This window comes from Melozone crissalis, unplaced genomic scaffold (genome assembly GCF_028551555.1).
Source record: "Melozone crissalis strain CALT ecotype California unplaced genomic scaffold, PUWL_Pcris_2 ptg000018l_1, whole genome shotgun sequence".
Classification (NCBI taxonomy): domain Eukaryota; kingdom Metazoa; phylum Chordata; class Aves; order Passeriformes; family Passerellidae; genus Melozone; species Melozone crissalis.
In genome coordinates, this window is record NW_026535796.1 from 4,009,828 (window position 1) to 4,033,231 (window position 23,404).

At 48.6% G+C, this 23,404-nt stretch overlaps 1 protein-coding gene and 1 long non-coding RNA gene across 2 annotated transcripts; both read right to left on the reverse strand.

The window, feature by feature from the left end:
* Positions 1-423: 423 nt before the first annotated feature.
* LOC128936855 (uncharacterized) lies at positions 424-4,418 on the reverse strand. The gene is made up of 3 exons (XR_008483010.1): positions 4,286-4,418; positions 2,992-3,058; positions 424-577 (listed from the first exon to the last, which is right to left on the reverse strand). It is a non-coding gene; the product is annotated as an uncharacterized LOC128936855 (long non-coding RNA).
* Positions 4,419-5,791: 1,373 nt separating this feature from the next.
* Positions 5,792-22,520, reverse strand: CDHR5 (cadherin related family member 5). The gene is made up of 16 exons (XM_054275002.1): positions 22,442-22,520; positions 22,084-22,259; positions 21,076-21,126; positions 20,659-20,751; positions 20,433-20,531; positions 19,197-19,307; positions 18,664-18,846; positions 18,203-18,293; positions 16,932-17,029; positions 16,390-16,596; positions 15,760-15,876; positions 15,176-15,248; positions 13,093-13,253; positions 11,708-12,241; positions 6,278-6,370; positions 5,792-5,797 (listed from the first exon to the last, which is right to left on the reverse strand). Exons 1-16 carry the CDS (start codon positions 22,518-22,520, stop codon positions 5,792-5,794), a joined length of 2,172 nt encoding a protein of 723 aa, XP_054130977.1.
* Positions 22,521-23,404: the final 884 nt, after the last annotated feature.

The following is a 23,404-nucleotide window of genomic DNA, read 5'->3' on the forward strand; positions in this document are numbered from 1 at the left end:
GCTTCTCAGGCCCGGAGCCCTCGGGCACTCCCGCTGCCTGCCAGGAACGTCCCTCGGCGCTCCCTCCGTGTGTCCCGGCCGGCCGGGAACGCGGGGCGGGAGGAGGCCGAGCCCCGGGAGGGAACCGGCCCCTCCTGTCCTGGGTGCGGGCAGGGCGGGAGCTGCGCCTCAGCGTCCCGCCCGTGCGGGCAGCGTGCCAGGCACGCCCGGGGCGGGCACTGGGATGCCCGGGCAGCGCTGGGATGGGCACGGACCAAGGGCTGCCCGCGGCTCCTGGGCCAGGGGCTGCTCTGAACGGGCCCCGGAGCTGCTGCAGCCCGGGCAGAGCCCCCTGACACCCCAAAAACAGCCCAGGGAACAGCTGCCATTGCCCGGGAGTGCTGCACGCCGGGTTTGCAGAGAGCTCAGACAGCAATTCCCGGTGCCACCTCCTGGAGCTCCCACACAGCCACCAGGGGTGTCCCGGCCACTCCAGTCCCTTCCCTTCCAGCCTGGGGACATCCTCCAGCAGCAGCCTGAAAGCCAAGGGAATTCCCCTCACAGAAATTCCATCCCAAGCAAGGCCCTCGGAGGTGCCCTAAAACAAAAGGTTAGAGTTAGATGAAGTTTTGTTTGGATGAAGTTGGGAGTTTTCAGGGAGCCAGCTGGAACTGCAGAACTGCTGAGAAGCTTGCACAGGTGGGTCACGCTGCAGGTGCCCTGAAGGCAGGGATGTGCATCCCTCTCCTCAAGGAAAAGAACTCCCAGAGGCCACTCCTGCCCTGGGCTGCTGTAAAACATCAGCGGGAGCCCGAGCCCAGGGGTGGAGTCCATGGAATTCCAGGGAACTCTGTCAATGCCCCCGGGGACAGGGGTGGGGCTGGGGGATGAATAAACAGCAAAGGGTGATAAATAGCAAATGCTATGGAATATCAGCCTGTCCTTGTCCTGATCCCACTGAGCTTCCCTGGAGCCTCTGCTGGCTCCTGGCACAGCTGGTGTTCAATAGGCAGCTCTGTGTGGGAATATCCATGCTGCATGAGGATATCCATGGATATCCATGCTGCAGGAGGCACTGGGAGGTTATTCCAGTAGAAATTCAGCAGGGAATGGGGGGCTATAGGTATAATTCCTCTAAACTAGCAAAGCTGATACTGAACCCCAAATTAGGCACCACATAGGGAACAATCTCTGTGCCCTGCCAGCCAAAGCCCTGGGCTGGGAAATTTCAGCAGCCAATTTTTATTTTTACAAGAAAGCATTCTCTTTCTACTCTGGAGATTACCACAAGACTTACCCTAAAAATCTTCTCTACCTGTGCACTCCCTATTTCCTCATTTCCACCTCAACATTTTCATTCTTTACCCTACAGTTTTTACCCCCCAGTAATTTCCCTACCTGTCCATAAATTATTACCTCAGTTTACCCCATCCAGTGCATCCTCTCTGCTACAGATCACCTCAGATTTTACCCCTGAAATTTCCCCTACCTCTCCACCACTGAGTACCTCATTTTTACCTCAAAATGCTCATTTTCTACCATGCAGATTCCCTCAAGTTTTATCCCCAGATGTACCCACCTGTCCACAACAATTCCCTCAATTTACCTCAGGATGTTCCTGCTCTCTCCTAGAGATAATTTCACATTTTAGCCCCCAGTTTTCCCTCCCTGCCCAGTACTGATTACCTCCTTTTCACCTCAAAATATCCATTGATTCCTCTACAGATTAACTCAGATTTTATTACAAAATATCCATTTTGCCCCCTATAAACCAACTAGATGTTAAAACCAAAACCACATGGGTTATGTCTCTTATCCCCAAAATGTTTATTCTGTCCCCTACAAATTATGTCAGATTTTTTCCCCAAACCACTTATTGTTCCTACATAATTACCTCAGGGTTTGCCCCCCAAATTCTACCTAATGTTGACCACTGATCATTTCTCCCTCAAGATGTTCATTCTCTGCCCTACAGATCTTCCCAAGTTTTACCCCCAAAATTTCCTTGCCTGCCCCCAGTGACTGCCTCAGTTTATGTCAGTGTTCACTCTCTCCCTTGAGATTACTCCAGTTTTACTTCCAAAATTTTCCTTACCTGTCCATAACTTACTACGTCTTTTTTACCTGAAAATAGTAATTCTCAACCTTAAGATTATTTTAAGTTTTACCCCCTAAAATTCCCATCCACTACTGATTCCCTCATTTTTCCTTCAATATATTTATTTTCTACTATGTAGCTTCTCTCAAGATTTACCCCCCCAAATTCTCCATCTATTATTGATGATCTCATTTTACCTCAAAATGTTCTTTCTCTGCCCTAGAGATTATTTAATAATATTTTTGCCCCTCAAAATTTCCCTATCTGCCTGCAACTGATTCCCTCATGTTACCTCAGTATGTTCATGCTCTCCCCTAGAAATTATCTCAGATTTAGCCCCCAAATTGTCCCTACATGCTCAGTACTCATCACCTCATTTTTCCCTCAGTGTGTTCATTCTCTACCCCTGATATTTTGTCAAGTTTTGCCTCCAAAATTTTCCTTGTCTACTACTGAGTACCTCATTTTTACTCCAATATATTCATTCTGTCCCCTACAGATTGCATCGAGTTTTACCCCCAAAATTTTCCTTTCTGTACAATATTGATTAGCTCTTTTCTACTCTGAAATTTGCATTCTCTCCCCTAAACTTCACCTCAGCTTTTCCCTCAGAAATGTCACCTTGCTCCCCTTGACATCCTCACATTTTCCTACACAAACAGTTCTTGTGTCCCCTCTCAACTGTCCCAGGTTTTCAGCTAAAAATGTCACCTCTGTCCCCTCTGAGTTACCCCAGGTTTTCCCTGTTAGGAGCTGCAAGGAATTCGGGCAGGGCAAAGGACAGCAGGGAATTCTGTAAATTCAAAGCCAGAGAGAGAAGATCTACCAGCAAAGGGGAAAGGTTTCAGAAAACATTTCTGCAATTACTAATTAATAATTATTCCCAATTCCCAGTGAGAAGAACATGAACTCACCACCATTAAGGCCTGGCAGTTCCCTGCATGAGAGCTCAGTGCACATCCACAGAGGCAATTCCAGCATCTGAAAGAAAGAAAAGAAGAAAAAGGTGATCTCTTCTCTTTCAAAGATATTTCAAGTTCTCAGACCCAAGCCAACCTTTGCCCTTGATTTTGGCTGGGTGACTCCTGAGCAGTGGGCACAGGTCCTGTCACTCATGCTAAGGGAGTGATGCTTTCTGGGGAAATCAGCTGATTTCCAAAGTTCGCTGCCTGCCCATGCCTGATCTGCACAGGAGAAAAGCTCTGGCATGAAGGGATTTGGCTCCATCCAATCCCCTCTGCCCAGGCTGTTCCATGGGGATGTTGCCAGGCTGGGGCAGCACAGGCAGATGCAGCTCTCAGCTCTCTCTGCTCCAAACACAGCTCTGGGCTCTTTGCAAACTCCTCTGCTGTGAGGTTTTCTCCAGGAGAACTCAAGGGATGGCTCACAGCAGGTGCAGATTAAATTATCACCACGGAAGGAAAGGATAAATATTCCTGTAAGAGCCTTTGGGATCTGCTGGGCTGAACTGGGAAGGGGACATTCATTCCCTGCAGTGCCAGTGCACAACAACCTCCCACACAAAGCACAGACTGCCAGGTGGGGTCTGAGAGCACCACTTGCACAAACCTCATTGTTATTCTTCCTTTCAGGACTTTTCCAATCCAACCCTGAAGCTGAGAAGCCCGAAAGCTCTGGAGTCTGCTCTGGAACAAAAGGATCCTCCCAGGGGTGAGGCCCATTCCCAGCAAACCCTCCCAACAGGCCCAGAGGCACCACTGGAGCTCCTGCTGGGGCTGGGAAGGGCTGCCAGGAGGACACAGCCCCGGGGGGCGGCAGTGGCAGTGACAGCAGCAAATGGCCACGGTGGGATGGCACAGCAGAGAGACCAAGGCCAGCAATGGCCACGGCAGCTGCAGGGTTAATTCTGCTCCCTGCCTGCCCCAGCCCGGCAGGAAATGCCCGGGGGGACAGAAACTCTCAGGGTGCACAAAATGCAGCATCTGTGCCCCTGACCCTGCCTGAGCTCAGCGTGGGGGGCCAACCCCCCCAGGGTCAGCCCTGCCCTGCCCTGGATCAGCCCCAGACACTGCCCCAGCTCCCAGCTGCTCCCGGGGCTGCCACCATTCCTGGCACGGGGACAAAGGTGACAGAGCCCCTCTGGACAGGGCTCTCTCTGGGTCTCAGGGTCGGGAACTGCAGGGACAGCCTGAAACCAGGGCAGATCCCTCTGGGTTTGTGACACTCTGGGGACAGCTGGGGACTCACCCCACACCACGGCAGGACCAGGGACCCTCCAGTGCAGCTGGAGCCCGTTGGGTTTGGCTGCTCAAACTCCAAAGCTCTGGGCAAAGATGGAATGAGTTAAGTGGTTTTTCCTGTCCTGAAAGAGAGGAGAAAATGGAAATTAGGTCCACTCTGGAAATCAAAGGCTCCTGGCTTTCCTACTCTGAAAATTTCTGATTGCTCACTCCATAAAACATGAAAGGTGACACCAAATAAAAGTGCCCCTTGTCAACATTTTATTCCCTACTATTTTAATACATAAAAAGGATGCCCATTTTTTCTTATCACATTCTTTGCCTAATTTTAACAGAACCATTTTCATTCCAGGCCCCACTTGTGAGTTCCTGAATCCTTTGCCATTGGACTTTGCACAAAGGAAGAGAAGGATCTGTTCCACACAGGTGTCATCCAGCAGGGAACAGCCCCTGTGCCAGCCCCAGCCTGGGCTGAGCACGCTGCCTCACTGCCCCATTCTGCATCCTGGCCCCACTCCAGTCTGAGTTTTCCCCCATTTTCCATGTCTAGAAACAGGAAGTTGTCCTGGTCAGGGTGTAAGACCTTAAACTGCACATTGATCTGGGGGCTGTGACTGGATTCCAGCAGGGAATTCATGGTTCTACAAATGAAAACTTCCAGGGAGCAGCACTGAAAATTTGGGAGCTGCTGCTTCACCACACGGTGTCAGCAGCAGAGAGAAAACACAAGATGTGTATCCAAAACCAGGGATAAAATAATTCCTCCTGCCTTCAGTGGGACCAGGGCTAATTCTGCCCTGGAGTGACAAAGAACTTCTCCCTCAGACCCCCAGAGACCCCTCAAAAAGCCAAAGTGCAGCAGGGAAGGAAGGAAAGGCACCTCTGCCTCACCTGCTGGGAACAGCACAGGTCCCGCTGCTCCTGGGCACTGGGAACGTGTCTGGAGCCAGGAGCTCCTTCCCAGGCTGGAGGGGCTTTCCTAGAGCAGCAAAGGGCTGTGGAAGAGATGGAGTGGGAGTTTGCAATAATAGTAATAACAGTAACAATAGTAACAACAGTAACAATGACATCAATAATTAATAATAATAATGAGGAAGAGCAGCAAAGGGAGCAGCAATAATGCCAAGGGAGCAGGGAGGCTGCTGAGCTTTAACCAAGGTTTGAGTGAGGCAGCATCTCCTGGGCTCTCTGAAGCACAGCTCCAGGTCTGGCATTCCAGGAGCAGTGCAAACTCCCACTGGCCAATCCCTGGATTTGCCTCCTGCCAGCACTGGGCACCTTGGCCATGTCTGGCTCAAGTGCTCCAGTGCTGCTGCCTGGAGGGATGGGGAAAATGGGCATTAAACCCCTTCCCACAGGGCTGGCTCTGAGCTCTGCCTGGGGAAAGCATTGGGCACCTCTGGCATTTCAATGAAATCAGTTTCCATCATTGTGAAGAGACCCTGAATAAACCCAGGGCACATAAATAAACCTTTCTCCATAAGGACAGCCCCAGGGAATCCACAATCAATTCCTATGCCTGCTCAAACAAACAGCAGCCAGTTTTTGGGGAGAGACTCCAGACTCTTGTCTCCCTCCCTGGCTGTAAAACACTTGCAGAGGCTTTGCAGTTCACACAAGCTTGTCAGGATCTCGATATTTCATTTCAATTCCATTCATATACTAAGGAATTGAAGTGTCCTAATGGCACCTCCACTCACACTTTAATTTTTAGCCCTCCACCACAGATGAATTGGGATGTTCTTTTGTTAGGAACACCCCACCTTCCTTAGGCATCTCCATGTGGGAGATAAAATAAATGTGGACAATGTTTGGAATGCAGCTTCCAAGTCAAGTTCCCTGCTAGGAAATGACTCCAGCTCTCTGCTGCCTTGGGCTGTTTCAAACACAGCCTGGCCCACGTAAGAAAATGGAATCAAACCCTTTGTTCCATTGGCCTCACACCCCAAATTCCAGTGGGACAGACAAGTCCCTCTCCTTGGAAGGCAGCATCTCCTACCTGGAGCTGGGCCTTCCCCAGCCTTTGGTGGCCGCTGTCTCCATCCTCCCACACCTCCTCATCCTCCTCCTCGCCAGCCTTGGCTTCCTCACCCTGCAGAGCAACCACAGGGACAGTCACCAGCCTGCTCAGCCCAGCCTGGGCAGCAGGGACGGGCTGGTGGCACCCTCTGGATGTCACCCTGTGCCCGGCACCGTCCCTGCTCCGTGCCCATCCCCGTTCCTGCCCCGGCAGCTCCTTGGATCGGGATGTGAAACCACAAACGTTTGCTCTGCTGGGGCTGGCACAGCAGAGACTCCCCCGGGGCAGGGGCAAAGCTCCTGCTCCCACAGCCTCTGCCTCTCACAGCCCTGCTGGGGCTGGCACAGCAAAGGAAACGCCTCAGCTCCTGCTGGACATTCCCTCCTGTGCCCATAAACCCAGAGACATCCTGGCTGCTCCATCCCTGGAAGCGTCCAAGGCTGGGCTGGATGGGGCTTGGAGCACCCTGGGCTGTGGATGGAAGGAAATGATCCTTAAGGTCCCTTCCCAGTCAAACCATTTGAGGACTCCATGATCTCTCTATGCATTTACTTTGCACCATTTCCTTTCAAATTTAGTTTGTTAAAGAAATTACTTTAAAAATATTCCAGGAGTTAAAAAAGGAGTGTGAAACATGCAAGAATCATTCCTACACCCATCAAATCATTAACAACCAGCAGCCTATTCCCTCGTCTCTGTGCTTGTTTTGCTTTCCTGGAAGACCTTATGATCCCAGAGTCTCTGAGAGAGAGGTACTGGATTACTGGAAGGTTTGCTCTGTCAGAGAGCGAGGGGGGTTCACAACACTTGTTCCTCTGTATCTTTACCCTTTAACCAGCTTTCCCCCAGGATGGTGGTGTGGGAGAAGTTTGGAATTACTAGAAATAAATCAAGTTCATATTTTTGCCCCACTGTTTCCCAACCACTTCCAAACTTTTGGAATTACCCTCACATGACACCTAGAAAACAACTGTGAAAACATCAATCAGAGAAATACCTTGAAAAGAGAAAACCACATCCAGCAGCAGCCGAAACAATCTCATTTCTATTCTTACCTGGTCTCCAGGCACTCCTGCCAGAGCTCCACACAGCCACTGCCATTCCATGAGGCTGAGGAGGCAGTTTTGGCCGTGTTCTTTGCCGTGAGATGGGACAACAGAGTCCAGAGAGTTTTCGTTGTCTATTCCAAGTCCCCCACGAGCCCATGGTATGAGTGGGTCCGGCCCCGTGCGGGGCTCCAGGGACAGCGGGGGGCGCCGGCTCCGGCTCTCTGGGCTTTATTCTCCGGTGCACCGAGCCCCGGCTACGGGGAAGGAGGGAGAGGGACGGAGGATGGGGGGACGAGGGGATAGGGATGGGTGAGGGAGCGGGCTGATGGACAGAAGAGGGGTAGAGGGGCAAGAGAGGGGAGTCGGGTTGGAGAGTGGGGTAGGGAGAGGGGTGGCAGGGGGTCGGGGATGTGCAGAGGGCTGGCGAAGGGGGAGAGGCAGGGCAGGGTGGGAGGGAGAAAGGAACTGGAGGGGTAGGAAAGCAGAGATAAGGGGGAAACGAAGGAGGAGGATAAGGGAAGGAGAAAGAGGAGCGAAAAGCAGCGGGGTACGGGGAGGGTGGGGTGGGGGTAGGGGGGGGCTCACCCTCTCCCCGCCGGGAGAGCCCAGCCCGGCCGCAGCCCCCTGCCCTCCGGGTGGGCAATTGGCGCTGGAGGCGATTTCCAGGGATTAAATCACCTCGGCCCCGCCCCGCGCAGCGCCGCTGGGACCCCGCACCTGAGCCGGGTCCGCCCGGGACCGCCCCTGAGCCCCCGGACCGTGGTGTTGATGGGTGGTTGTTTCTCCATCACATGGGCAAGAAACTCATGCGGGATCTAGAAGGGATGGATACATGGCCTTGTATCTCCCTATGAAATCTGTTACTTTTGCACCTGAACAGTTAAGACACTTATTGTACTATAAACCCCATAATTCCTTCATAAAGATGTATAAATCCAAGCAGAACACAAGTATAATGTGGTGTCTTACATCTTTCAGCTATTCCATTAAGGCTTATCATACAAGTGTTTATCTCAACGTACACAAACCAAGGGGAAACCCGGCACTCCCATCTCTGTCCTTCATTACAGCAACCTCTCTGTGCAAAAAGGAATACAATTTCTGCCCCAGTACTGCTACTGGGTCCTTTCTGCAGCCTCAGTTGTTGTTATAGCTCAAAATTTGTTCCTTGGAATTTGATGGCGAACTGCTGATATTGTTAATTGGATAAAATATGTATTTATAAAAAGGAAAGGCCATAATTTGCTTAAAACTTGTTTGATGGAGTTGATCCTGTTTCTTTAAAATTCCATTTACTGCTTATGTCAGCTTTATTTCCATGAGGACTCAGCAACCAACTCATGAAAAAATATATCACACAAACTGGAATAAAATCTAATTTACTTTCTTTTTTGAAGGAAAAGGAACCCCTTTTGGAGCTAAGGCTGCTTAATATTTAAGGGGAATCAAGTTAAAACAGGTCTTTTATCTCTGACTGTTTGTCATTTGGAAGTTTATAGATGCTAGATCATTCTGCTATCCTACATACAAAGAGAAGGGTCTCCAGTTCTCTTCCTTCCCATCAAAATTAAACCAAGTGTCCTCCCTACACTGGCAAGCCATGTGCCAGAAGTATTTTTCTCTCAGAAGCAAAAAAAAGCAAAATTATACGTTTGCTGTCAGTTATGCAATGACACTCGATGAAATCCATAAGGATTTGAGCAGAAATTAATTTTCAGACACCTAGGAATTTTTCAGTCTGTTTCTGTTACTTCCTGCAGGTAAAATGCCCGTATCTACTCGATTTTTCCAATTCCCTGCTTGCACCTGCTGATTTCAATTTGGTTTTAGAGTTTCCCCTGGCAGCTGAGAGGCTTATTTTCCTTCCAGAGGCTAAAATGAAGGTGAAACAGGCACATGCCAGGTCTGTGTTACATCAGGAGAGGGTGCTCAAAGCTGGCAATTGTGAGCATCCTCTCCCTTGGCATCTGTGCCACTCCCAGCAGTAAAACCTCAAATCCACTTTTACAACAGCCACACTGAAACTGCTCTTTCTCCCCACGCAGATTTGCTGACCAGTTTTTTATAGCTCTTCATCACAAGTATTAAAAAAGTATAATTCTAAGCTGGTACAGAAATAAAAACAGAGCTTGACTGGGGATGGGGTGAAAGAGATTTCTTATATCTACCTGTAGAGTTAAACTTGCAAAAGCACTTTAATATCTTTGGAGTGCAAGGATGAGATCTTCAAGGTATGTAGATATTTATTTGCCATCAAAAACCACTTAAGCTGATCCAATTTTCTAAAAACATTTCTATCTGTACATTTTTCTTTCTTATGCAGATGTTAATAAATGAACATGATTGCTGTACAAGGATGCAAAAACTCTGTCACCCTTCCCAGCCTCAGCAGACAAACCAACCCATACAGATGGAGTTCAAGCTCTCATGGACTTGAACTTAAAAGGTTAAATTTTGTTCTTGTTCCTTACACAGTTTTCTTAATTTCTTTCCAAAAAGACAGGAGTCAAGAACACAGGATCTGGAGGCTTTGACAGGCAATGGCTGGAAGCAGCTGAGCTCTGCCTGCTGCCAAGTTTTATTATTGTGTTCTTCTCCTCACAACAACCACCACTTCCACAGACACAATATTTACCAAACATCATCTCCTTTGAAATTAAGCACCCATAACCCTGAAAAACACTAAAACCTGTGGCTGTATGCACGGATGAGCCCTGGGAGAAAACAAAGACTGTTTTGATGGGACCAGTCCCATTCCAAGAGCATGGGAAGCACTCTGGTGAGGGGAAGGAAAGCACCAAGAACTGAACACAGATTGCAGCTGTAGGGAGCTCATACATCAGTGTGGCAGCAGAAATCCAGAGTACCCAGCAGCAGAGGGAATGCAGACAGAAGCAGAGCACTGACAGGAATGGACCACACACAGCACAGCCACCAAGGAAACGGAGCAGGGGGGAAGCACTCCAGCTTCTCCCCACATCAGCAACCCTCCCACAGGGGGCAGGATTCTCCTCAGCCTTGCTGGTGGCCAGAGGTGTTGGGTTAGCAGTGAGCAGCTGCCAGAGAATTCTCATAATCCTGTGGAAAATGCTTCCTAGAGATATCCCAAAACTGCTGGAGGGATTCTTCATATGGCAAACACTGGCTGCACTCCCCACCCTCAATTACCACACAGCAATTCCTGGGCAAACAGCTTTGCTGCAGGAAGTAGGGAGGCTTCCCAGGTCCTGGGCTTGATCTGCAGCACAAACACAGTGTCCAGGAGGCCAGGGCAGCATTCCTCAGAGAGAGGAGAGCAGGAGTGAGCATGGAAACACTGGGACAGGGACATGTATGGCCCAAGAGGATAAAAGCCTCCCTGGGAATCACATGTGCTCTGATGTTCCTGCAGATCCCAGCAATCACTTTGGTTTCTTTCTCCAGGAGCAGCATAAATCTTGTGCTGATGATCAGAAGATGCAAATGCACACAGCCATGCTCTCAGCTGGTGGAAACCAGCCCAGCTTTTGGCTGCCAGCTGGGGAAGAGATTGTTTGATGGGAGATGCAAACCTAGACAAGAGCATCAAATATTTCCTTCCCTCTGATAACTGGAAGCAGAGTGCTGACTTGGCACTTGAAGACAATATCTCAGGAGCTCTTTGGCTGACAGATAACAGATAGCTAAAGTACTGCACAATTAGTGGGTTTATGACATAGAAAATTGATGACAAAGTCCTTCATGTGATCAGTCCATGTTTACCAGTGACAAAGGAAACAGCAGGTCCTGGGTGTGGAACCTCCTGCTGGCAGGACAAGGGCCTGATGGCACATTCCAGATGTTTGTGCTGGGAGAACAGAGCAGAGCCAAGCCCTGAAGTCAGCTCCTGCATAGTCACAGGAGCACCTGCAGGCTTGGAGGGACTTGCTGACACCCTGCTGCACCACCCTAAAGAGAAGAGCCAAACAACACTGGACTGTGCAACTTGACTGCTCCTGTGAGCTGGGCTGCCTGCTGCCAAGCCAGGTCAGCTCAGCTCTGCTGAACCCGCAGCCAGTTTAGGGGAGGCTGTGCCAAGGGACCCAGGGGGAACAGGCAGGAAGGTGGAAAGATGAATTGCTTCCCCTGAAAATCCTAAGTGATATTCCAAGCTCTCACTAAAGGGTTAAATTAGCTGTAATCTCTTCTGGCCTTAATTGCTGCATTCAGACAAGCAGGACAGATAACCTCACCCCTCTGCATTCCAGTTTTCCCCCTGAGCAGAAAGATGGGCTTCACATCAGCGAAGGAGCTGAAATTGTCCCATTTTTGGGGAGTGTGTACCCTATTTCCTTTACATCTCAGTGTCATCTGTCCCTGCACCTGTGTGAGACATGCTGACTGTCACCTCTGCTGCTGGGAGTGACGAGTTCTCTGAGGAAAAGGACACTCCCAGCCCTTGGTGGTGACCATCTATGCCAGAACCTTCTTCCTCCTCATTGTTCTGCACACCTTGGTCACTGTCATCATCATCATTATCATCATCTGCTGCATTGTCCTCAATCACTTCAACCCTCTCTCCAGCCTCGGGGTCCACATCAGTCTTAAACCACACAGCTTTGTAGCCATCATCTGCCACATGCCTGTCTGTTTTGAGGATTGACTTCACTTCTTTCTCCTGTCCAGCCTCTTCTTCTTTTTCTTCCTCTTCCTCTTCCTCTTCAAAGATGACAGTGGAAGCTATGGAGCCCTTTGGGAGACTCTCTGTTTCCTCTGCACTGGAGAAGTGTGAGGCAAGTGCTGGCAGCTCTGGCACAGGACTCTCTGTCTGGACACTGCTGCTTTCTGATGTCTCACGCTGCTTAGTGCTCACATATGGCTGTTCATCTTCCTGGTAATAGTTGTTCTGGTGACCCTCAGGGATGTCCTTGGAAGGCTACAGGAGGAGAGACAAATTGTGACTGTAGGAACAGGAAAAGAAATGGGAGGCAGGAGGGAAGGGGTGATTGCAGTGACTGAGCTCCTGCTCAAGAGAGTTCATCTTGGTTTGTAGTTAGACCTATTTGAAGCCAGGAAAAGCTGCAGATCCCTGGAAGAGACATTTTTTATTGGCTCCATTTCTGGAGTTTTCTCAGATAAGCTCTCCAGGAGGGCTGAGCACCAGCACTGCACACGTGGTGGTTTGTACCCAGCCCATTCTGCAGTGGGATTTCCCTCACTCAGGGTGAAGGACTTTTGTTACCCACCTGAGCTATGTGTTCTGCACTCAGGCCTAGGCTCCTGGCAGGCCCAGCCTCTGGCACAGACCAACAGCTGGTCAGACAAACTACACTCTAAACTTGCAGTGACTAACGTGCCAGAGACCTGAGAGGTCCAAAATTAAATAGCTCAGGGGCGGACAAGTGTCTGAGCTCAGGCTTTGAGATCAGATATGAAGGGACTCTCCTCTCCTTTGACTGTGGAGGATGAACTGTGGTTTATACCTCAGACAGAGGTTTTTCAGAGACCCCTGATGTGTGCCACTTTTACCCTAGATTTTGTGCTCCATGGAGCTGTGGTGCTCTCCTTACCATGTCTGCTCATCATCCACCACACAGCTCCTGCCTCAGGGGCAGAAGGAACAGCAGCAAACACCACCAAAGTGGTGCTACCTCTGCAGACTGTCTTGGGAGTGATTCACCACCTTCACACAAATGTGTGGTACTTGGGCAGCCCATCCATACTTCAAAGCTTCCTCAGATCCCACTTCCTAACTCTTAGAAGTTCAGGTACAAACAAGGCACTTACCTTTTCCTTCACCAGGTATTTGAAAGGTTTTCTGTGCCATCTACTGGATTTCCATATCAGCACTCCAAGGAAGACCAAGGCAATTAACAGCAGGGCTGCTAATGTGCCCCCTAAGATGGCCATGTCCTGAGCAGAGTACATCTTGTCAGAGGGGGTTACAGCTGTGAGGAAAACAAAGCAGTGTTACAAAGCCTAAAACTGGCAGGCAGCATTTTCCAACAAAACCCTTCACTGTGGGAGAAGCTCCAGTCAATTTTTGAAAGGCAAGGAAGCATCCTGTGCTTCAGAATGTGACAATCATATATCTGATACCACAGAAAATCTTTTTTTGCTGTCCTAACAGCAGGGGGCTTCTTTCTTAATTACACAGAATATTGTCATTTCCAATAAATTCCATGAAGTGGAAATAGCAGCCATTTACAAGACAGTGACTTTTACCCTGTGATTTAACTAAGTTAATAAATACCTGACTGCATCAGGCAAGCTGATGCTACATGGAGCAGTTATTTAGTTCTTTGACTTTCCCATTCACCCTTTTACACCAGAATGCAAAAATGTATGTCTGTGTGTGAAAATGCAAAGCCTCCTTTCATCTGGAACATCCTCTCCAATACAGATGAGCACATCAAAATAAGAAACAAAAAACAGCAAAAGCATTAGAAAGTCCCCAGGACAATAAAACCTTTCTTGCCCTTTTGTAGCTGTGGCAATATTGCCCAGTCTGCTCAGGAGCAGCTTCTGCTTCCAGCCACTGGTCAGTGTCAGGTGTTTGTACAGAGACTGACACCAGAGTGGAAAGACAGTACCATTCTCAGCTTTGCTTGCTGGTGGTGGGATTCTTTAAATTTTCCAGTTTCATTTTGTAGTGTAAAGGACTCTCATTAATGATTAATGAAACAAGGTTTTGTTCTCCTGCTGACCTGTTTATTATAATGGAATTGGAGTATTCCTTCTGCATGTGATTCCGCCCTCAGTTTATCATTAACACCTTAGCAAGGATTTAGGACTTCAGGGAATTTTTGCTGCTTAGTCCTGTCTCCTGGGGAACTGCAGCCCACAGAGAGTCTCAGAGCTGTGCAATTCTGCATATTCAACTGCACCATTGCTTGGTGTGGCTTAAGCAGCAAGGGCAAAATTTCAAAGTTGCTCTGAAGTGTTGGTATATGCTTGGAGCATTTGTAACTCTGTGAACTCACATATGGACTAGTTTTATGCTGGGCTGTGCCCTTAAATGGGACTCTGTGGTTTTTAGCTGTGACGCAGCACTGCCTTTAGGGAATCCAAATTTACACCCAGGAACCCACTTGTTTTTCCCACCCCACAATGGTGGTGATCAGAGGGTGAAGTGATAGAACTTCACTCACACATCAATGTGAAGAATTCAGTGGAGTCTGGGCATTGTCTGCCTATCCTGAGATAAAAAATTCATTGCAATTGGTTCAGCTTAACTCAGACCATAAGAAGTTTCATGAACTTCAATCCTAATTTATTTAGAAGACCAATGTAAGAGTCATTTCTCAGCAGTATGGAAGTGTGAGCTGTTTTCACATTGACAAGGTTAAACAGTAGCCAGAGGGTTATCTATGAAGCCTCATGTCTCTCTTATTACTCATGACCATAAAATTCTGGTATAAAAGACCCTGACCTGAGTAGAAAAGCCTTGGCTCATGGGCAAGCCTGGCTTTGGGGTGTGCCAGCTGCCTTCTGTTCTGCCTCAGACAGGCAAGAACATTGCAGTTTTCTCTGTGTGGTTAAAAAGGAGCAATGATGTACCATGAAAAGACATCCTGGGTTATTTCCCAGCATGAACCAATCCCAGTTTTAGCTTTAGAACAACAAGAAAAGACACTCCAATACACAGCACCACTAAAGTCTCAGGAGGCTTTCCAAGGCATGTGGTGACTATGCTGTGAGAATGTTGTTGGGGTGTTTTCCCTCTTAAAGCCACCGCAGAACCTCCTGTAGGGTTGGGGTTGGCCTAGCCCTGGCCCACAGACCTCAGCAGGTGACCCACCGTGGCCAATTTGCCACAGAAATAGAAAAGACCCCCTAGAGTGAAAAACAGAGACACCCCCCAGCCTACCTGTGGCAAGGATGACCTCCACCACAATTATGGTGCTTGCCTCCTGCAGGCTCAACACATCTTTTCCAACAGCCTATGGGAACATGGGAAAGAGATGGCTTAGGGACTTCCAGATCTCCAGCTCACTCTGAAGGTCTGTGGGGGGCCCTTTAAGGGAAAAGTACATTGTCCCTGTTGTCACCACAGCTGTTCACTGTGGCTGGACAGCCTGGTCACAGGGGAACAAGAGCTCTGAGGATTCCCTGCCCTGGGAGTGGATGAGCTGAAGCATGTCCCTGCTCTATGTTCAGCTCCAGCACAGTGCAGAGCACAGGTTCTGAGGCAGTGTGGGGCAGGAGCAGCAGGCGCTGGCACCTCTCTGTGCCTGCCTGTGAAACCTAGCAATGCTGGGGCCAGGCTGGTTCAGACAGCCCCACAGGACATGGCACAGTGCCAGGCAAGCCTTAGGCAGCCACGTGGACAAAGGGAACATCCAGCTTCTTACAAGTCTAAAGTTATTGACTGCTTCTTTGACCCAAGCAAAAAGAGGATTTGGATTCCTCCTTTCCACACTCCTGACAAAATACCCAAGAAAGGTGCCCTACCTGGATGGTCACAGTTCCTGGGGACTCCAGCACCTTGTTGGTCAGGATGAGCCCATCCCTGGTAGCGATGAAATCGGTGCTGTTTTTGAGATAGTACTCGATGTTGGGGTTGACTTTCTGAAAGGCCAGAGAGAGAGTGGGTGATCAAACCAAGCTGTGCTTCACATGCATCTTCCCAACAACCCCTAGGCAGGATCTGTCCAAAACACCTGAGGTATGAGCAGGTCTGGAGAGTAACAAATAAACCTGGGCTGAGCAGGTGAGAAAGGCTGAACTCAACTGCATTCACCCTGTTGCTCAGAGGCCAAGAACATATCACAAAAACATTAAAAAAAGTAAATATCCCAAATCTTAATCCCATTTGTGTTGGCAATTTTAGTACTTGCCCGAGCAGAACACACCTATGCAAGTGATGTGTGTGGGACTGGCTTTGGAAGAGGGGAGTCCAGCAGCTTCTTCCCATGACATCACACCATAAGTGGTTCTGGTATCTGTGCAATTTCCAAGGGAATATAACATGGAACACTAGAGGACAACATGTGTTTGCCTCTCCACTCCTCCCCTCCCTCGTGTTTCCTGATCCTGCTTTAAGCCTGAAGCAGTGAGACAGAACACAGAGCAGTTTCTTACATCAGGGAAATCCTGATCCATTGCTGTTATCACCAGGGGGGTGGAAGGATCTCCAGCTTGGTAGACGAAGCTTCTTTGGGGCAGCCCAACAAACACTGTCCCGTTGTAGACCCCCTTCTCAAAGTAGGGTGGAAAGTTGCTTTTAGTGATGACCTTGATCTCCACAGTGGCTACAGAGTATTTCCTTACATTGCTGACCTGGGTGGCCTGGAGAGAGAGAGAGAGAGAGATATGCCAGACTTCTGCCCCTGATGAGACACGAAAGGACAGGCTCAGTCTGAAGACTTCATCAACTCAGCAGAATGTGCCCGGAGTGAATTTCCCTTGCTGTCACCACCCACATCTGAGGGGAAACTCTCAACTGCTGCAGGAGAATTGCTTGTGGGTTGGTGTAGGACCAACCAACAGGTCAAACACTGGGCACTTCAAAAGAAAGGGAGTAACTGAGTTATTTTTGAGGTCACTGACTCCTGACACAGCCAGGCTGCTGCTTCCTGGAAATCTAGCTGTGTTGGGTGGGTGGCTGTAATGTCATCACTTACCATAACTTGCAACAGAAAGGAATCTGGGGAAGTCACTATTTTGTTCATGGTTAGATTCCCTGTGTCTGCATCCACTGAGAACACTTCATTTGTATTCCCTAGAGAAAATGCAAAGACAATTCAACCATCAGATTCCTTCATAAAGTGACCTGGAGCTCACAGACTCATTCTTCCACATCTTAGTAAAAATACCCTCAAGGAATTTTCCTTGGGTAAATACCATTTACCCAAGTTAAAATGCTGTTTTCCTTGCCTGCCTGGCTGCTCCAAAGACTGGGATTGATGGCCAGGCATGCAGAGGGACACATTAGATATGTGTGAACCCAATTAAATGAGGCAGAACAACAAAACTTTGCATTTCCAGTAGCTAGGCCCACAGACTGTCTGTCTAAAGTATGATAAATGCCCAGAGCCTCTGGTGCAATTTGAGGACTGAAAATCTCCATCCAGTTCCCAGTCTGCTCTGGGAATGCTTATTTCTCTCTACTGGTTACAAAGGGAGTCTAGACACAAACCTTGGATTTATGTACAGGTAGAAAGCAGATTCCTACATCTGTGTGGGAATCATAAAAGTACCTATGCTGGATACATGTTGTAAGATAAGCAGAATTTTTAGTTCTCTTCCTCACCCTGAGACACTGTGGGCTCTTTGTTGACAGGGATCTGAGTCACTGACTGTGGGGAGGGAGGCCACACTCCAGCCAAGTGCCAGTGGAATTTAATGTTCTTTAATACATTTGGCACCAGGAGGACATTCACAACTGTGCTGCCATAAGGCATAATAGGTAAAAGGGAGAGGAACTTCATTTGACCAATATGACCTTTGCCTTGATTCTTTTGGAATCAAGACTAAAACAGGGCAGATGAGAATGTGACAATGTGCTGGGAAATAAAAACATAATTCTGGGCAATTAATAGAAATTAGGCTGATAATGTGGGAATTATAGGTACAGCTCAAAGACCGTAATGAAAGTAGCATGACCAGATTGACAAAATCACAGCTAAAAGCTTAAACATAAAACATGTCTCATCTCACAAAAAACCAAAATCTTTTTGAAACAGATTTCATTGGGATTGATTTGTGGGACTGTAATTCTTTTTTTCCTTCCTCTCTGTGCAGTCTGTTTCTTCTACTTAATCAACAGCATTCTGTGGCTCCAGTTATATTTTTGTGGCAGAAACAGAGGGGCAAATCCCAGGCCCTCTCTCTTGGCAGGTACCACAGGAGACATGAGCAATGTTCCTTGTGGAAGGTGACAAGGTCTACTCACCCCCAACAATCCTGTACATGATCCTGTCACTGATGGTGTAGTCAGGGTCGACAGCATAGATGGGTCCTGGCTCCAGGACGAGCGGGTCTGTCTGCAACAGCAAGGCAAACAATCACACACCACAAGGACCAGATCAGCAACTGGAGCTCTCCCAGCCCAGAGCAGATCCCATGGCTCTGCCTGGACAGAATGGGATTTATTGCTGGGAGGTGTCTGTGACAGGGTGGAGGTGAGACAGCCTTGAGCTGGTGTTCCAGCTCTTGCCTCTCCTCTGCTGTAGGAGCAGAGACAAGCAGTGCTGCTTGGGGTGGGGGATGATGAAGGCTCCCTGTCCTGCTGAATCATCTGCATTATACTGGAGACCACTGAACCATCTCCAGAACCTCCACAGGTTCATGGAGATGGTTCAGTGCTTCCCTCTGGGAAGAGCCCAGGGGCACTGTCTGAGCCCTCCTGCTCACCGACATCTCGGAGATGTTGACCCTGCCAGAGTAGGGGCTGCTGATGCAGACGCTGCTGTCGTTGTGGAGCTGGGTGCAGGGCAGGAACCAGGGTGCCCGGGTGTCACTCTGCTTGATGGTGATGGTTATTGTTGCAGTGGCCGTGTTGGTTCCGTTGGGCTCAGGGCTGGTCACGGGCCTGTCCTGCCCCCAAGGCAAAGCACACTCGTGAGACACAAGTTTCACTGCCACAACAAGGGCCCATCTGCCAAAAGCAGTGGACTGGGGCCCTTTAGCCTTTGTCACTCCATTCTGTTTAAATAGAAATTTATGTGAGAGTAACTAAAGGAGTAGGTTATCTTGTTCTGCTGACAAAAGTGGGTTGACTGCAGGTCTGTCACTGGAACTATGGAAAGGGAAAGGCTGCTCCAAATGCACCCCCCCTCCAGTCTCCACCCTCCCTGCTGTTATCCCAGAGATGTCCCATCCAGACTCCTCCTTCAGGTAAGAGGGACCATGCAAACAAGGCATTCTGCTCTTCCCAAGCCACTTACCCTCGCATACAAGAGCAATGTTGTCGAATTAAATTTGTCATAGTCCAATGCTGTTTGTAAATAAATTTCCGGGTTATTAACTCCTCTTATGGCAAAATAACCGTCTGTGTTCTGGCAAGGGAAAAGGAAAAATCCTATAGCAGACTCAATTACAGACACATTCCAAATCCTGCTCATTGCTATCTTTGTCATCCCAACTGGACCTTTAATCCTGGGGACCTAGATGAGGGGCACTGTAGGAATGTCTGATCTACTTAATTTTTGGCACTGCACTCTGGAGTTGCCTGGATTGTCAGAAAGGTTTGTTCTTGTGAATTTCCTCTCACAGAACACCTGCTTTGATTGCCCACCTGCTCAGCAGCTTCTGGATTAAATCTATCACCTCATTTATTTCCTATATTTAGCAAGTTGCCAACAATCCTTGGTTTTAGGTCCCTAATAGCCAACAATCTCACTTCCATGCACAAAAAAGGTCAAAGATGGCTCTTTGAGAGCTGGCAGGATCACCTGCCTTAGCCTAATAGAGCTGGACTGAAAGAAACTGTAAAGCTGAGTTGAAGTATCATGTGTTGCATTTTACTCTATAACCTTCTGCACTTGCTTTGGTTCTCCTTTAATCTTACGCCTCTGAATTTCTAAGTCCCTCTGAATTTACACCAATGTGAATGCAAAGTCTGATCCCAGAGCTGAAAAACTGGTGGTTTCTGTTCACAGAAACTTAAATTCCCTGGGGATATAGAGGTAACAGAGGCATGGTCTGCTCTCTCCACAACACTTTTCAAAAATGCAAACATACATTTGGTTTTTCTCTTGAATTTTCTCTTGATTTTAGTTTACAGCCAGCCCTTGCTCTCCAGGCCGGCATTGGTTTAACTGTGTGCACAATGCATTTCCTGTGCTGCTGTTAGCAGCTAGGGCAAGGACTGCTTTCCCCGTCAGACTCAGTGCAACTGTGAGCTCCCTGAGGTACAAAGGTCTCCTGATATGTTTACAGATCATGCCAACAAGACTTCCCTGAATCATTACAGCTCTGAACATCCTAGATGAAAGTTTAATCTGTACAGTGCATTAAAAGTGTGAGCCATAAGAGAATTCAATACCTGCAACATTGATGGCTCTGTTCTGCTAACCAAATCAATGTCTGAGTTTTGTAAAGGTTGAGTGAGTTAAATGTAGTGACCTTCTCCTCAAAGCTGAGGCTCTTCAGAGCTACTGTTTGCCCCCAGAGCTGCTCACCTGCACTGTAGTGGTGAGTTCATAGTAGATGGTGTCCAGGTCAGCATCAGCAGCAGTTACTTCTTCACGGGCTACAATGACTGTGTCCACTTCTGCATCCTGAAAAAACCACATTGTTGTAGTTATTGTCTGTGTGAAATGGATTGAAGTCCTCTCCCTGCTGGCCCTTCCTCAGTCCCACAGCACTCAGCGAGCAGTGCTCTCTTCCCTTCCCAAAACCCCTTACCTCTGGGATTTGCCTGGTGACGTTTGGCTGTGGAAACACGGGGGAGTTGTCGTTCTCGTTCAGAATGGTGACTAGGATTTGCAAGGAATCGCTCTGCAGAATGGGCAAATCAAAGAATCAAAGACAAAAAATAGACTGTTGGGGCTGATCCTGCTTTGCAGAGTGACCAGAGGGGATGGTGTAAGGATGGGGCCAGATGGGGCTGGGGTTTGCAGCCAGCCCACATCCTTGGGCAGGACTGTGGGCTTGCTGCACCCTTCTCCCCACTTGGCGCTCTCTGTGGCTCTGAGAACAGTGTGTCTGCCCACAAAGAGAAGGACATCTGCCCATCCCAGTGTGAGGATTAGGAAGACCAGAGGGAAGCAGGTGCTTCCTGCAGTGCCTTGTCCCAGGGCTCAGCCATGGGAGAGCACTCACCTGACCAGCAGGGTCCTGGCAGGTCAGAGACAGCAGCAGCAGGGGGTCTTCCTGCATGAAAAACAAATCCCCTCACTGTAGAAACAGCCCAAGAGTACAACCTCTGGCTAAATTCATGCTTTGCTGAATCAGAAACGCTGCTGGGCTTTATCTTATTTTCAGGTCTTATCTAACTTCTCCTTTCTTTCCTTAATGCTGGGATCTTGTTTATGATGATATCAAAGCAGCCCCATCTGCCAGGCACACTCCCTTCAATTTCTGTAAGATGTTGGCAGAGCTAATCTACCATTCTCTCTCACCTCAGGTGAATTCAAACAGATTTCTTTTAAAATTGAATAAATCAGAAACATTCGATGCGGCAAGTACAGTGGCACCTGCAGGGTGTTAACTCAGGTTGTTGCTCTTCACTCAAGTAAAAGTGGGTTCTTATATTGAAAGGGAACTTAAGGATGCCTGTGGCTGTATACAGAGCACTCCAGGGAGCTAAAATAATGTAGCAGCCACCTAAGTGAACACAATGACCGTTTATACTGCCTTTCTGCTTCACACAAGATGATAGAATCCCAGAATGATTTGGGTTGGAAAGGAACTTAAAGCTCATCTCATTCCAACCCCTTCCATGGGCAGGGACACCTTTCATTACCCCAGGCTGCTCCTAGCCCCATCCAGCCTGGTCTCGGACACTTCCAGGGATGGAACAGCCACAGCTTCTCTGGGAAACCTGTGCCAGGTCCTCAGCCCCCTTACAGGGAAGAATTTCTTCCCAGTATTCCATCTAACCCTGCCCTCTAGCAGTTTAAAGTCAGTCCCCTTTATCCTGTCATTCTAGGCCCTTTCAAATGGTGTCTCTCCATCTTGTTTGCAGGCTCCCAAATTCACACAACTGAAATAACTTATTTCCTCTAGAAGCAGGTTAAGAATCCCTGGAAGCCCAAGACTCCAGACTGAAACTCATTGCATCCCAGCATTATCTATCCCACTCTTACAGCCTGCCAGGTGAAGGCTTACCTCATAGTCCACACACTTTGTCAGCTGCAGCTCAGAACCCTCAATGGTGAAGAATTGGCCATCAGGGTAACTGGGATCAATTGTTAGGGTGAAACCTGGCTGCACGTGGATGGTAGCCACCACAAGAGGACACTTATTTTCAGGAACACTGGGGTTGCTGTTACTGACAGAACATCCTGGAAAAACACACAAATAAGATGCAAAACTGCCCAAGGATTCACATTGTGAAGGAGCTGGGTGAGAGCTGTGGTCACAAGCTGTAGAGCAAAGGGGTCTTGGAGCATAGCAACCTCCCACCTGTAACAGGGCCACCCCCTCCCTTGGGAGACATTCCTCAAAGAAATGTGAAAGAGCTTACCTGGCTCCTGTGCCAAAATCCGTGCCAAGAGGGGCAGCAGGAAGAGTGCAGACATGAGAAGCCAGTGAGGAATAGCCATGGTGAGCTGCTAGTTGGTGAAAAATCCCTTTTTCCAGCTAAGCTGATCTCCCTGTTCTGCCCTGTGCCCTTGTTTGCGTTCGCCACTTTATGGCACCAAGAAACACCAGCTGGCTGTGGATTGCTGTGGCTCAACCTTTGCCTCTTTGCCCCATTGGATGACTTATTGAAGGATTTACCAGTCATGGAACACGATGACACATAAATCCTTGCTGCTTCTTTTTTCTCTGGATCTTTCCTATCCTAAACTCTGTGTGGCAACAAGGATATATTTGAAGCAGTTCAGAACACAGAGCCAAGCCCTTGCCCAGCTGAGCATGCAGGACAAGGGCTGGTACTTAGGAAACTGCCTCTTTACTCCAGTCTCTCCCACAGAAAAGGGGGAAAATTTGGTTTCTGATGTGCCAGAGGTGGGATCTGTATCCCACAAGGTGAGCAAGTGGATCCCAGCAGTAACAAAGGCTCACCTGCAGTCCAGGGAATGCCCAGCAACTTTGTAGGGAAAACAGATCTCCTTTTACTGGTGGCTGCTCCTTGTAGAGATGCTTCCCAGAATCTCCTTCCAGGACATTCCACACCAGGAGATCTTCAACTATTTGAATCTCAGCAGCTTCCTGAAGTTTTCAGGGGACCTCTGCTCTCACTGATCTTTTAAAATTCATTCTGATTTCAGGAAGTTCTCAGATGCTGTGCCTCAGCCAGGTGGTTATTAGCAGCTTACTGAAATCCAGGCTGTCAACACCTTCTAAAAGTATTCCAAAGGGAATATTTCCTAGCAGAGACTTCCTATGGACTAAAATGAACAACTGCCAAGGCTTGTTCAGATCCTCAGTAAGGGAATGGTGCTTAGGTGTGCATTTGAGTCAGAACAGCTCCTTTTGCAGG